Here is a 15576-nt window from a genome sequence, read left to right on the forward strand (position 1 = left end):
CCAGAGCCCGGCTCTCATAGGCCCCGATCCGGGGTCCAAGACCTCATTGGCTGCCCCAGCCGCCACTCGGGAGCAGCAAGGTAGGTGGTGCCCGTCACGTGCCCGGAATCACCTGACTCCCAGCAGCGGAGGGGGGAGGAGGAGTCACGAGGAGGACGGCCCGGCCGCGCCTCTCGCCAGGCTCGGTCCCTCTGCCCTGGGCCCAGCCGGCACGCACCTTGGTGCTGCCCTGCACGCACAGTGTTCCTCACAGTTTCTCTACCTTCTTCCGAGCTGTCGAGAGCACCGCATAGGGAGATGCTCTCTAGGCTTTGGGGGAAGAACTGATTGTCCTCCTCCAGTTGTGCTCGCCGAACCTACGCTTACTGATGCCTGTGACGTCCTGAGTATCTAACCACGGGCTTGAAACTGGAACCGACTTGGACCCTGCCTGCCCTCAAAACTGCTTGAAGATTAAGAGAGATCGGATCTCTGCGTAAGTAGCCTTCGCAAGAGATATTGTGCGGAAATGCCATAGGCACAGATGAAATGCTGCAGAATTGGCGTCTGAGCAGGTCTAGATGGATGGATGCAATTGGGGCATGTAGAGGTATGAAGGAGCCAGTTAGAAGGCAAAGTCTCAACCAAGGCAGTCATGGGTGGGTGTGATAGCTTGATTTAGCAGGTAGTTGGACCGTGAAAGGAAAGCAAATGCAACCAAGGTAGACTATCATTCTTCAGCAAATAGCTGATAGTGAATACTGCTACTCAAACTCAGCAGGACTCAAATTCCCTGTCCTTCCCACATGGTCAAACTTTATTTCTCCAGGAATTCCATGACCCTGTAAAATGTTGCATCTTCTCTGATCCCTTCAAATTAGAGACCAAAGGAAAAAATAATGGAAGCACACTAAAGTAAATGTTGGTTACCAAATATGTTTGAGAAAAATACAAGAATTTTTGCTTTTCAGTCTCTAGAAGGAAATTTGACAACAGAATCCTCTTAAAGTACAGCCATATACATTTTATAAACAGGTTAGGGTGGTGGTCCTGATCTTTCAAGGAGACTGATTTTTTTATTATGAAGGCAAAGTACACTTCATACAGGTCTAGGATTTGGTTATGTGTGAACCTAAGTTAAAGGTAGGACATCCTTAGAGGTCATTCTAACCCAACCTTTCACCTAAAAGAATCAACTCTATAGTGTGTCTGACTGATAAACGATGCAGAATGCACCTAACTATAGTCTTCTTTGGTATCCAGGAAGGATTGCTTCCAGCACTGCCCACCACAGGGATTCATGGATGCTCAAGTCCCTTACATAAAATGGCCTAGTTGTATATAACTTTCGCACATCCTCCTTCCATATACTCTGTAGCATCCCTACATACTTATAATACCTAACAATGCAAATACTACCCAAATAGTAGTTGTATTGTTTGGGAATAATGACAAGACACAAAAATGTGTACATATTCAGTACAGAAACCATTTTTTTCCCAAATATTCTCAGTCCACTGTTGGTTGAATCCATGGATGCAGAACCCATGGACTATATTCCAAAGGAGAGCTCACTTTCTCAAAAGGTAGCTATTCCATTATGGTAGAGTTTTGCTTAAAACTTGCTTATTCAAGTCAGTAATCACACCCTGAAGCTTATAATGGAACACAATAGAATCATGTTTTCCTAATAGCCCTTCAGATATTAAACTGTAGTCTTCATTACCCACCAAGAGGGTCTTTTCTATTCCATACTAAAAATCTTAAGTTCCCTCAACTATTCCTTCTATGGAACTGTTCCATAGAACTTTCTGTAATGATAGAAATGTTCTGAATTTGTTCTATATGGTAGCCACTGGCCACATGTGGATTGAGCATTAGAACCATTGCCAGTGACAATGGAACTGAATTATTTTTATTTAATTTTAATCGCCACATGCAGCTAGTAGCTACCATATTGAACAACAGACTCATATTTTCAAATCCCCTTTCCCTATGGTTGTTCTTCCTTTAAATGCATTCAAGCTTATCAACATCCTTCCAATGTCTGGCACCTACAGAGCAGTACTAACCAATACAACCTTCAGGATAACTATTTAGCACCTGGACAATATTCCTAATGCTTTCCAGAATGGAAATTTTTTTTAAAGTATCCGTGGAATATAAAGTCGTTCACACTGACAATCACTGGAACTAGTACTTTGTTAACAATCTTATTTTCTAAACTAGCATAACTGCATTTTTAACCTAAATATAAGACTTGATATTTCAGCTTTTGGTTTAGGTCCAGCAGTTTGGGTACTTCCAGATTGACAATCATTTTAAGATTTGTTCCAGTATTGTCTGCCCAACCAGCCCTTTCAATTCTGTGGCACTTACAGATTTAGCACTACTACCACCTGATCTGTATGTAACCCTTTTGCAGTTTTCAAGGCACTTGTTTTACATCCACAATATTTAATATGATCTTTACAGCAACCTTCTGAGGAAGGCAAGATGTGAAATCTATATTTTATAGATAAGCCAGCTGAAGCATAGCAGGACTGAAGAGATCCATTTTCTGATCCATTAAGTATCTTCTTATACACAGTCTTCACCCAAATCCTTGATAGAAATGTTGAAGAGGCTCTCCAGAAGCCAGGCTGACCCCATATTCTGAAACATCACTGGCTGGTACTGCAGTTTAATCAGGTCATTTCCACCTAAGGTGTGATTATCCAACCTCTATGTTGCCATTCTGTCCAAAGGGATGGTACAAGAGAGTGTCACTGATTTATTGACATAAATATTAATACTAAAAAAAAAAAAAAAATGAGGGTTTACTGCCAGAAGAAAAAAAAAAATTATACTTGTCTATATCCACAAAGGGACTGCCATATCAACTGCTTCAAGAAGCCAAGTCCTCCCTCTCTTCCAAAACCCCCTGGGGCCATGTTTTATTATTCTTACAGTTCTTAGCACATCCTAACCCACCTTGTAATTGTTTCTGTACATGTCTTATAAACTACTTCAAGGCATTCATCTTTATCTCATCCAGCACTTAGCCCACTGCTGTCCACATAGGAGGCACTCCAAATGGAAAAAGAGAAATCTATCCAAGTAAATATTCTTCCAGTAGTATCTGGCATGCCTCCAAAAACAAACTTGTGACTAGAAGAGACAGATCACTGCCACATTGCTGTCAACACGACTGATTAAAATGCCTGTATAATTGGCCTGGTCAGTTTTCAGCAGTTGCCAGTGTCTTTGCTAGTTAAACCAGCTTGCTTTGGATGTGTTTTGAACAAACAATAAAGACAGGTTCTCTAACAATAGGGATGGAATCCATGAAATAGGAACACTTCTTTAAAATGCCAGTCTATCAGTGAGGAAAATAAGCGATCAACAAAACATCTGATTATAAGTCTTCTAAAAGAAAGGGAAGGGGAAAGACAAACAAGAATATAGCAGTTTACCATTTACAAATCTTTCACATACATTCTCATTTGACCCTCACAACAACCCTGTGAGGTAGGCAGCACAGACATTCTTCTCATTTAACAGATGAGGAAAGTGAATCTTGGAGCAGTTAAGTGATGTGCCCAAAGGTTCTATAGTTAGCAAATAGTTTGTAGTAATATCAATCTTTGGCCTAAAAATACAGCGCCCAACCTCTCCTCATACTTGCCCTACCTACTTCACAGGGATAATGAAGATAAAATGAATTCAGAACTAGAAAAATACTTTGAGGGAAAAAAGCACTATATAATTATACCCATCATTGCCCATGATATATGGCTCATTCCTCTTCTCACTCCAGTTTGTACATGAACCGGAATTTTATATTACTTCTGTGCTCAACTAAGCAACTAAGTAAGGCAGGGTAATTGTGTGATCGTGTTTAAAGTTATATAAATTACAATCAGGGTAACTGCATTATTAAGCAAATTGAAAAACAGATGGGCTAAATGTGCAACTAGGACCCAATAAAGCACACAGCAAAGCAAGGCAACATTATCAGATAGGACATGATTGCATAGAAGGAAAACGTGGTGTCAGAGTTCAAACTGGCACACACACAGTTATCTAAGGCAAAGTGGTGGCAAAGAAGAGTTATTTGTTCTGCATTATATAAATGATTCATGGGAACCCATGCAAAAGCATCTTGTCACACAGATCTCTCCAGCTGCCTAAAGAGAATATAAACACTGTCATCTTCATTGTCAAGAATGATTCTATCTATGGTCATATCCTGAACTAAACCAAGGAATACCTGCATGCTAATCTTCCTTGGCTAAAATCCAACTAGTATCATTATTCCTAATCAGACTAATAAATAGATATCTTTTAAGGTAATGAATTAGATGGCTGTATAATTTTTTTTCAGAATTTACTTTGGATTCTTCTGCTTTAAGACCCAAAGCAAGTTATATTGAGTTTTTATTGGTGATTCTAAGTATATATGTGTTTATAACAGTTAAAGTGTGATAGGTGAATTCAACATATTAAAAGAGTTTTATAGCATCTGTTCAGAAAAGATTATATACTATACAAACTATTCAAGTCATACAAAACCATTTTTTCAGTGTCTTTTCAACTGAGAAGAATCCTATTCAGCACGCTTCTCCTCCTGAGGTGGTTCATACTGAGCAAGCTATGGGGCAAAGACAGAGGAGTTTAGGTGAATTTTATTCTAAATTGGGTAAAAACTTAGTAACAAAATAAAACGAGTTTATTATATTCAATTTAGTTTCTGAATCAGTTAAGTTTCTATGCTCTGCTTTCTAAGCCAGTGGTTTAAGATTTAATGCAATCAAACCTAATGAAAGCCCTTTTCACTTAAACATTTAATGTGACTTAGAAACTATAATTTCAGTTCATGACTGAACTGTTCAAATATTTGATATACAATCATCTAAACCTTCATTAAGTTACTATGCCTTATAATAAGGAACTTAATTCCTCTCCACCAAAAGTTTACTGAAATTTCCCCTAAAAACTAGAGGGAGCCAATGTGGTCATGCATGCCTGTAATCCCAGTGACCCAGGAGGCTGAGACAGGAGGATCTCAAGTTCGAGACCAGCCTCAGCAACCTAGCAAGGCACTGTCCCAATATAAAAACGGCTGGGGATGTGGCTTAGTGGTAAAGCATCTATCTCTAGGTTCAATCCCCAGCATCAAAAAAAAAAAAAAAGTAAAAGGGAAAAGGTTATGTAATGAGTATTAATATGGCTAATCAAAAAGTAACTGACTTAAAAGGTGCCAGAGTTTACTAGCACTTGCATATTGTAGAATATTAGGTAATTTAAGATACTGCATTTTCTTTTATACTAAGTTGTGCTTTCTTAACCTGGTTAAGTTTTTTCTTCCGATTCACTGTCATACTTGAAAAGCTAGTTAACTTCACTGTTCTTTAGTCTCCTTGCCTATAAAATGGCTGAAGTACCTGTTTTACTTATCTCAGAGTTGTTGAGATGATAAAACACATTATGAGAAATACCTAGAGTAACATAAACTGTATTATGTGATTCAGAATGTAGTAAAACCTCAAAGCTTAGAGTTGATGATTTGAAGTTTTTGCAAGTTCTTACAGGAGTTGAAACAAAGAAAAAAATATAAGCCTAGATAAAATTAAGTGCAATTTATTTCTGTAAATTTGTTAACACAGGGCCATCACATGATAGTGCAGATTATGCACTGCACAATTCTAGGAAACACCATTCACAAGCAGTGGCCCTAAATTGACTTAAACTAAGAATCTTAGAACTATCCCTTTACTTAAAAGCAGCATTAACCAATGTTTCTTTTTATTGATTCAGGTTCCCAAGAACCTCTTCTTGACCACACTTTGCTTTTTCTATTTACAGTTTGTCTTGTGATTTTTCTAGATGGGCGTAAGTTTGCCTTGCATTTGATTCAGATTGATATTCACCCTCCTCCTTCCCCAGTTGTCCATTTTAGTGAGGTTATGATCATATAATCACTAGAGGAAAACATATGTTTAACATGAATTCTTTTAAAAATTTACCTTTGCTTTCAGTTTTTTATTTTCTTCTACAGTAGCTTCATATTTCTCTTTCATTTCTGCCAATTCTAAGCGGAGCAACTCTATTTCCGGATTTTCTGGGGTAGCAGCTCCTAAGTGATGCTTTAAAAAACTAATATCATGTTAAGAATTTACTTCTTAGAGCTGAATGGAATTAGTGAACTAGACCAGAATAATCAATATCCCTGAGCAGAATCAACCACCCACCAATATTTACCCAGATATCATCATCAAAAAACAGAAAGGAACCTTTTCAATAAACAAAAGTATTTTAAAGGTTATTATGTATGGGAAAAAGTAAGAATTTAAATAATAAGGCCTTTTTCTGACTTCAAAGATGAAAAGGATACTCCAAAGCACTATTAGGTTTCTCTGGTTCTTCATATAAGGCTACCAACACTGCAAATCAAAAAGCAGAAAAAGCAACAATTAAAGTCTTAAATTTGAATGGCAGAAATTGTGTTCCATATCTCAGTAAATACTAAGTGCTAAGCACATTGCTAAGACTGTCCATACAGTGGTGAACAAGACAAAGATCCCTGCTCCCAACTAATTTACTGTTCAGTGCAAAAGGTAAGCAAGGAATTAGACAAGAGTATCAAGCAGCAATGCTGAGTAGTGGGTTTGGTAGCACACTGAAAGAATCAGGCATCAGACAAGGAACGCTCTCTAAGGGAAGGATAGACCTAAGACCTCGCAATGAGTGTTTCAGATAAAATGTGAAGACCCATGGACAAGAAATCAACATATTGAGGAACTGACATTTCAAGTACAGCTGGATGGAGTTACGGGTAATATGGCTGGAAAGGTGGTCAGGGGCTAGACTACATAGGGTCATGTAAGTTTAGTTGGACTTTAGTGACAGAATCCACTTCAGTGGAAGACTGAATAATCGCAGGAAAACAACAGTTAAGAGGCTGATGTGGTAATTCATTTAAAAAAGAGAGTGACCTGCACTAGATAGAAGTATAGGGAAAAAAGAAATGTAAGAAAAACTTAGGAGAGAGTAAGGCTATAGTAATTACTGGAAGAAGCTTTCATTTCAGAATGTTCAAGAATGAAGTATCATACACAACATGCTAATAACCACCAACCAAAAACTGCCAGTAATCAACATGCTCAAATCAGCATTAAAATATATACTACAGTGGTTTCATACCTAATAGCTCACATGAGTACTACCTTGATCATCTTGTATTGCATGAATACCTCCTGGAATTCTGTATTCAGAAAATAATCTCTGTAACCCAGTGGTTAACTGTTTTGTGAATGGAACCCTTTGAAAAATCCGATAAAAGTATAAAACCTAACTACATACAAAAAAAAAAAAAGTGCCTATCTAAACTCCATAAGTCCTGTTCTAAACCAATTTATATATGTCTCTTTTAATTTTTAGAGCCTTATTAATTTAAAATGACAGTATGAAAAATTCAATGTGCCACTACTTTTAACAACACTGAAATACACTCTATTTTTTGAGAAATTAGTATTTTTACACTACTGTCCTCTTGGCTTCTCTCTCTCCTTTCATTGTCTTTTACAATACTCCTAATTCCTCCATTTATTACCTTTTTCTTTAAATTACATGCTCAAACCTGTTTCTTCTTCCATTCATTTCCACTGATCTCTGTTGAATTCCTAATTTTACAAGACATGAATATCAGTGCTCCTACCCTTCCCCATTTCTTCTCTCACCCCATTTCCTTCAGTTTCTAAATTTCTGTCAGTGATATTTACAAGGTTGGTAAGTGCAAAATGTAATGTAAATGCTAAGTTCCCTGTATTTTCTGTGGATGAACACACAGCCTTCTAGTCAGACAAGTCTATACCAAATCATGATCCCCTTTTTGCCTTAGCAGCCAGGATTTTTTTAGAGATGAATATAGTGCTCAAAATATCTAAAATGCCTCTTCTTCTAAATGATTTTCTTATAGTGTTTTAATGTTATAAGCAGTTTCAAAACCTCTTGGAAATAGCTGGATAAAAAATATAAATTTGTGGAAAGCATGTATGTTTAAAGCTGAAAATAAATTTTTACATAAATCTTGTCAATAGATACTGTGTTTTCTGATGTTATGTAGAAGACTGGCTGTCTAAGGAGATTGAGAGGTTACATTTCTGTGGATGTGAACAAGGGAAAAGAAGCCTCCAGGGGTCTCTCTCATGAAGGAAAATCGTTGTATGGTCTAAGGCTGTGCATCTTCTCTCTAGTCGATTATCTTCTACAGCTGTCACTTTTCTGCCTTTTACCATCTGTCTTTCACTCACTTTAGCCACCCTGGCCTCCATGTACAGTTTCAATATTCTTTATCCAAAATGCTTGGGACCAAACATGTGATTTCAGATTTTGGAATATTTTCATATATATAGTAAGCTATTTGGGGGATAGGACCCAAGATTAAACACAAAATTCATTTATACTTCATGCACACCTTGTATACATAGCCTGAAAGTATGTATATACGTATCACATGCAGTCAGGTGTGGAATTTTCCATTTGCAGTATCAAGTCGGTGTTCATATATGTTTAAATCTTGTAACATTTTTAATTTTAGATATTCTGATTAGAGATGCTCCCTGTATTTCCTGGAACTCTTGACAACACACTTATGTCATTCACATCTCTGCTCTAGAGTTACTTCATAAGAAAGACCTTTCCCACACCACCTTGTGTAAAATGGCACACAAATCCTACCCATCACCTTACATCTTCTAACCTTGGTATCAGTTTTAAGTTATAATACCACCACTAGCTGACACTATGTATTTCTTGATTATCTGTCTCCCCAACTAGGATGCAAGCTCGTGAGGGCAGGGACTATTTTTTTTCCCACTGCTGTCTCCCCAGCGTCTAGAACAGATACGTATTGAATGGTTAAATGAAAAAAGGGACTGTATAGGGGTTTCTTGAGGAATGAAATTCCAAGCATCTATGATACAACATTGCACGATGTTTTCCAAGTATTTCCTTAGTATTGCAAGAAAGTAATTTGCAAAGACACAGGGAAACCACTATCTGAACCGAAGCAGGTAGCAATTCAAAACTGCCAACATATCCATGCATGGGAATGAAAAGGCTTGCTTTCTGCCAGACCTAGGAGTTCTCCCAGAATTTTCCCCTAACCTTTATTTCTGTGCAAAGTGCAGAAATTATTACCCAGTCATGTCTTATTTTCACATGAATCCATGCCTGCATCCCTGCCAGCAATTCCATTCAACATCTTTGAAAATCCCAATGAGTTGAGTAGTATATAGCAGGCAATTCAAATTACAGCTGAGCTAATGAAGTAAGCAATACTCTACTACCTTTTGGAATCCTGCGGTTTCAAGCACCTTCCTTGTCTACTTAGATCTTGAACCCAAGGAAGAAAGAGATGTAACAGTGTAACTGTAAACTTCCATTTTTAAAAGTGTAAACAATATAACCATTTATTAAGTGTCCTCAAGTTCTTTAAACTGCATTTCCACTTTAAATATGAAATTTACAGAAAGTAGAAATTGCTATAGACTAGGAAATGGGTTGAAAAACCACAGCCAAATTGTCTTATGAGTCGCTTACTTCGGGAGTAAGGCTCACTCAGCTACTTTATAGCCCACTTTCAAATCTGCTAACGCTTCCTGTTGCCCTTTGCACGGGGTAAAATGTTTCTTAAGATTCTGAGGACTCTGCAAACTCCATAAAGCGGAAGGAATTGAGATCTCAAGGTCTTTAATAAACATGCTCACTGCGGCTGCTCAAGGCAAAGCAACGGAAGTTGGAGAGACTTTGCAACAGCTGCAAGAGTTTCACTCCCGGCGCTGAGAGCGATAGCGTGAACTAGGTTATCCCACCGGGCAGCGTCTGGAAGCCAGCGTGAGCCGGTTCCCCTGATTATCAAGCCCACCTCGCTGGACCCTGGACAGGCCCCACCAGTTCCGCCTCCCTCCCCACCGCATGGCCCGTCAGGGGCGCCGAGGGCACGAGGAACCCTCTCCTAGCCATGCTTACCTTTGGTCAGCGTGTCCAGCACCCCCGACTTCTCCAAGTACCTCCGGAACTGCTCGCGCTTCGAGTCGGCGGCCTAAGGAGACACCGCGGGTCAGTGACCGGAGCCCGGGGGCCAGAGCAGGAAGAAGGCGCTTGGAGTCCGGCAACCCCACCTCCGCCTCGCTGCCTCAGACCCCCAAACCTGCGCGCGCCCCCATCTCCCACCCGGAGCCGACCAGCGGCTGGCTACCTCCCGCACTCCCCCAGCCACGCCGCGCCCCCCTCACTTTGTAATGGGCCATAGTGACAGCGGCCGCGGCGTAGCTGGCGCCGGAGACCGTGGCTGGCGGGCTCGGAGGAGCACTGCTCATGCGCGGAGGGGCGCGCGCGCTTGCGCACTTGCGAATCACGGGCTGGGATCGCCGGGGTGTGGCCTGTTTTCATGGCGACCAGGACGCTGAGCATCTCCAGGCGCCTACTGAACTGAGAGAGACTGCGTACGCCCGCCCCTCTGGCTGTCGAAGCAGCGCCTTTTCTTCCTCTTCCGGTCTCCGGGGCTGTTCGGTTGCTTAGCGAAGAGGCACGGGTTTGGCAACTCCGCGTAAGTGTCCAGGAGGAGTCTGGAGTGGGCGTGGCGTCCGGGGCAGGGCCTGCGTGGTCCAGAAACTTAAGACTCTTGCAGGATAGATGGCCGACTTGTAGTGGGCGCGCCCTTCCCACCTAGGTTATTGAAGCCTAGGTGACCCATGTGTGCTGAACTTTTCGGCTGTCATCTGGAAAAATACGCACGACCGAAGCAGGACGACTCTTGGATTAACAATGGTTTGAGATGAGTATTTCAAATCGTATGTTTTGGCTCCAGCTTTATAAAAGCTTTATAATTTTGGAGTCTCCTTGTTTCGTGGCTGACTTGAAATAGCTCTCTGGAGGATCAGCACTAACGTGTGAATAAAACCTTTTGAGCGCTTACTGTGTGCCAGGTACAGTGCGTTTTAAACGTAGGGTTTTTTTTGTTTTTGTTTTTTTTTAATACAACATCTCTGTAGGTTAAGTATGTTAGTAAAATGACAGGTTACGTGACCAGTGAATAGGAGAGCCAAGAAAGACTCCAATCCAGAATGTGAATCACGATGCTATGAACTGGTGAGAAAAAGTCTTGCGTCTTTTTCAAGATTTTATTTACTAGATAGCAACATTATGGTTATATTCAACGGACATCAGTTTGCAGTTTATACGGAAACGAAGTTAAGTCTCTCGGCAAACGAAATTAACCTAGTATCCAAAATAAAGGATTAGTAACTAAAAGGAGGAATTACATAGATCAAGAACAATTTTCTAAGGCTGTGAGAAAACCTGGTCCCAAACCATTTAGGATGGAATCAGAGCATGTGATTTTCCCCAAATCAGTTTCACACATTTTTAAGGGAGGTTAAAAATTAAATCCTAATTTGACTACCCTACATCTTTGAATTTCTAACTTCCCCTTCACGTTCAGAATTAGAGCTTTTTTCCATTTATGAAATGAGTTTGCAGTTGTCTATCTTAACAGCTGGTCTTTAGAACTACCCTTATCTACTTTCTCCATGTTCCATCACCACTGGGTTACTACTCTAATGGTAAAATATGCAGAATACCTAAAAGCAATAACAGTTCATATCTGAAGGTCTGTTGGAACCCGCCTACCAATGAAGTTGTTTGTCAAGGACAATAAATGATGTGGAGGACAATCTGTGGAATTGTTGCATGTTCTAATAAACTTTGACTCAAAGGACCACTCTCTCAAAGAATCAGAAGTGTTTGGAATGTCAGCTGGTTGGAAGTCTACCTGTGGAGGAGGAAGGTTTCGGATGGTGCCCTCTCTGAACTGGCCCTGGTCACCTATAGGAGGTGACCCTTGGTTTGAATCTTCTGCAGAGTGACCCCAGGTAGTACTAAGCCACCGAGGTTTCCAAGTGCAGGAGCCTGCTGCCAAGGAGAAAGTTGTGTGGGGTGACTGTCCCATGTGGTTGTCTGTATCCATAACAATACCTGGAATAGAACAGTGGTCTCTAGAATAATGGTTCTTTTTGCTATCTTTGCTGTCAACCTCTCTTTTTTCCTGTAAGTGGTTACCATTAACTTCTTTTCCAAATATTTTATGAGCATCTTTGTTATTATTTGAGCTGATGTGTTGAGGGTGACTACAAGTAGTACTAAGTGTGTACATCCCATTCGTTTCCTGTTCATCCAAAATGCTTTTCTCATCATTTATATCATGATTGTCAGGATCTGCCTGAAATACAGAAGATGAATTTAAACTCGGGTATGTTACTCTGTGCGTTTGCTTTTCCACTAACAGATTATAATCAGGCGCAGAAGGGAGTTGCTTCAGTGAGTTTGCTGATGTGCTCTGATATTTGGCTAGACTTTGTTTTGACTTGTTTGCACAGAATTCATTGTGTTCATTCCTCAGTTTATATTGTCCCAAGAGCCCTCTTTTAATCTTTTTAAAACCTAGGTGGAAAATTTCTAGAATGTTTAAGAAAAGTGAAACAGTGGCTATGGATTGCATAAAAAATAGAAATATTGTCTTTTCTGTTGGTCTTGAGACAAAACAATCAATTATATTTGGACATGGATGACCATGGCATTTAAATAGAGGCTCTAAGTGAAATCCATATAGAAGGTACTGTCCAATCATGAACCCAATTTCAACCACAGAGCGAGTGAAAATGTGTATCACATAAGTGAAAAGCAAGGTTCCTCTGAGCGGAGCTTTATTTAGTTTCCTTTGTTCCAGCTGACAGAGCTCTAGCTCCAGTCTCCTCTGATTCGAAGGTATTTCAAACTCTAGCCCATCCAGTTCTCTCCTTAACTGAGCTTTCATCTTCTCCCTCTCTTTCTCTAGAACTCTCAGTCGATATAAAGCATGGCCCATGTAGACCAGAGATGGTGAAGACACAAATATCACCTGCAGAACCCAGTATCTAATGAGGGAGATAGGAAAGGCCTGGTCATAGCATACATTTCTGCAACCCGGTTGTTGTGTATTGCAGATGAAGCCAGACTGCTCATCATTCCAGACATCTTCAGCTGCTACGCCCAGAACAAGCATTCGAAATATGAATAATATGGTGAGCCAGATCTTTCCAATCATGGTGGAGTGAATGTGGACTTCCTCCAGAATACCTCCAAGGAGATTCCAGTCCCCCATGCTTATTTATTCAGCCAACTGAGCTCTGAACCCCATCAAATAGGAGGCAGATAAATTCTTCCATTCTGAAGGGAGCACTGTTTCTTAAAGCAAACCTATGACCAAAATATGAACAAATCGTCACTCTTTCCATGTGCTGATCGTTTTACTTTTTTCCCTAGGTAGCAGTAATAATCTACCACAAAGATCATATTTTAGATTTGAGGAATTTAAAATAGCTTAAGTTTATGTTTAGACATTACAGTGCAAAAAAAAAAGAGATACCTAGAGGAGACATGTATATATTCACTATTATGAATAGAATTGTTAGGCTAGTAATGTAGCTCAGTGGTAGAATGTGTGCCTAACATGCATGAGCCTCTGGGTTCAATCCCCAGCACCAAAAAATAAATAAAAAATAAAAAGAATTCTGAGATTCCCTATTATAAGTCATCTTACTAGGCTGAAGTATACTGTTTAATTTTCTTAAACTGGAAATTCTTGGTCTTACAAACAGACTGATTTGGTCTTACAAACAAACCTATTAAGATTGTTTTATGTAAGAGTTTATAACCAAAGTAAGTGACTTTAAATTTTCATTTATACGCAGGGAAAATGAATGTACTTCATCTGACAATTCAATAAAATACAGCATTTAATAAAACCAGAGAAAATTAATCTGGCTTTTACTATAGGAATTTAGATTAGTGTTTTGTTTTGTTTTGGTTTGGTTTTGTGTTTTGTCCTGTTGTGTTTTGTTTTGTTTTGTTTGTGGTGCAGGGGATTGAACCGAGGGCCTCACCCATGCCAGGCAGACACTCTACCACTGAGTCACATTCCTAGCCCAAATTTAGATTAGTTTTTTTAATCCACATTTGAATATGTAAATTCTGGTTTCTTTCCAGCAGTTGGAAAGCATTTTTAGAACTCAATTTCAGTAATATTTACAAATAAAATTCTTATACTTTGCTATAAAAATGTATAAATTTTTATCATATTAAAATGAACTCTAAAATTTCTCAACTGGTATATGATACTAAAATATTATTAGGAATAGAGTGAAATAAATTGATCAGAGGTGTGGTGATGGAATTATAGAAAATATGGTAACAATATTTTATCTATTTAAGACATAGCTTGGTTTTTTGGAGAGAACAATGGGACAAATTATAATTTAGCTACTTGGATTATTGACCAATAAGTTCTATAATAAGATTGATGAAGGCTATCTCAGGCTTTCCCCAAAGGAAAGACAGAAAGAATGAATGTTTTCATTTCCTTTCATTTAAAATATATAACTGTATGTCCTATGTCCTTTATATGAAGGGAAATGTTACACAATCAAAGAAAATACTAGGATACTACAGTTACAAGATACATTCCTCACAAGAATCCTCAGAGGTGGGTACTTCACCCATTTGTTATTTATCCCATTTTATCTATATGATGCAGAAACTGAGGCATGCCTTAATTTACCCAAAGCCACACAGCTGCAGCTGGCTTTCAAACCCCTCAGTGTGGCTATAGAGTCAGTTCTTAACTATTTTACTCAACTGTTACTTTTCCTCTTTGAACAAACTTGAAATTTGCATGAAAGAAACATTAAGAGGTATATTTTCTCTTAAAGGTTCATTTAAATTTAGGAATATTGAATAGTGATAGTTTTGGCTTTTCAGTTCTAGAGTCCTTAGTTTTTTAAAGATTTTGTACAGTTAATAAGACTTAGAAAAGCATCAGTTGTCTAAAATGTAACCATAGAAATTTCTATTGACTGTTCTATGTTAATAATAGTATACTCTGGCCTTAAAAAAAGGACTTAATGTAAACAAGGATGTTATTGTTATATATGAGTCATAAATTGAAAGCATCCAAAATAATTATCCACCCAAGAAAGATTGGTTAAATAAATTATGGTATATACACAGTGTAATACCAGGCAGCCAGTAGAAATGATACATGTATACTAACATAAAAAGACATTTAACATACCGTTTAGTGCAATTCAGGTTATAAAGTAGAATAGTATAGTCCATTGTTATAAATTTATTTATATGTAGAGATGCATACAAAAAACTCTAGAACGATATCTGTCAAAATATTAATAGATTATCTCTGAGTGATGGGATTACAATTGACTTAATTTTTTATGATTTTGCTTTTTAATTTTTTATCATGAGCCCTTTATTATTATAATCATAAAAAGAAGTATTTTTTTCCTTAAAGGATAAAACATAGTATTTCCTAAAAGAAGGAACAGTATAATTTAGTTTACAAATTAAAATTTTCATGGCAAATGACATGAAAACTAGTATACATACATACAGTTCCACAGAATTCAAAAGCAAAAAAAGATAAAAACATTCCAAACAATTATTTCTTAATTATATAAAACAGAAATTAACACAAACCTTTTTAAGTTTTGGTAAATCTGA

At 38.5% G+C, this 15576-nt stretch overlaps 2 protein-coding genes and 1 long non-coding RNA gene across 4 annotated transcripts in view; 1 reads left to right on the top strand and 2 right to left on the bottom strand.

Moving 5' to 3' along the window:
* The first annotated feature begins 29 nt into the window (after positions 1–29).
* The window catches only part of LOC306645857, a 41551-nt gene continuing 26004 nt past the window's right edge, over positions 30–15576 (top strand). The window contains exon 1 of the long non-coding RNA XR_013759746.1: positions 30–475. This is a non-coding gene — a long non-coding RNA (uncharacterized lncRNA). The remainder of the gene's footprint in view (positions 476–15576) is intronic.
* Positions 469–10415, bottom strand: MYCBP (MYC binding protein). 2 transcript variants are annotated; one of them, XM_079113885.1, is made up of 5 exons: positions 10260–10415; positions 9994–10066; positions 6356–6404; positions 5988–6117; positions 469–2716 (listed from the first exon to the last, which is right to left on the bottom strand). In XM_079113885.1, exons 1-5 carry the CDS (start codon positions 10341–10343, stop codon positions 2693–2695), a joined length of 360 nt encoding a protein of 119 aa, XP_078970011.1. In that variant the 5' UTR covers positions 10344–10415; the 3' UTR covers positions 469–2692. The 2 variants fall into 2 exon arrangements, with proteins under 2 accessions (XP_078970011.1, XP_078970010.1); XM_079113884.1 differs by lacking the exon at positions 469–2716 and adding an exon at positions 3356–4612 and having other exon boundaries at positions 10260–10404.
* Positions 10977–14072, bottom strand: GJA9 (gap junction protein alpha 9). Its single transcript, XM_079113395.1, has one exon. The coding sequence runs from the start codon at positions 13163–13165 to the stop codon at positions 11624–11626; it is 1542 nt and encodes a 513-aa protein (XP_078969521.1). The 5' UTR covers positions 13166–14072; the 3' UTR covers positions 10977–11623.

Source organism: Sciurus vulgaris, assembly GCF_902686455.1.
Source record: "Sciurus vulgaris genome assembly, chromosome: 1".
Lineage (NCBI taxonomy): Eukaryota > Metazoa > Chordata > Mammalia > Rodentia > Sciuridae > Sciurus > Sciurus vulgaris.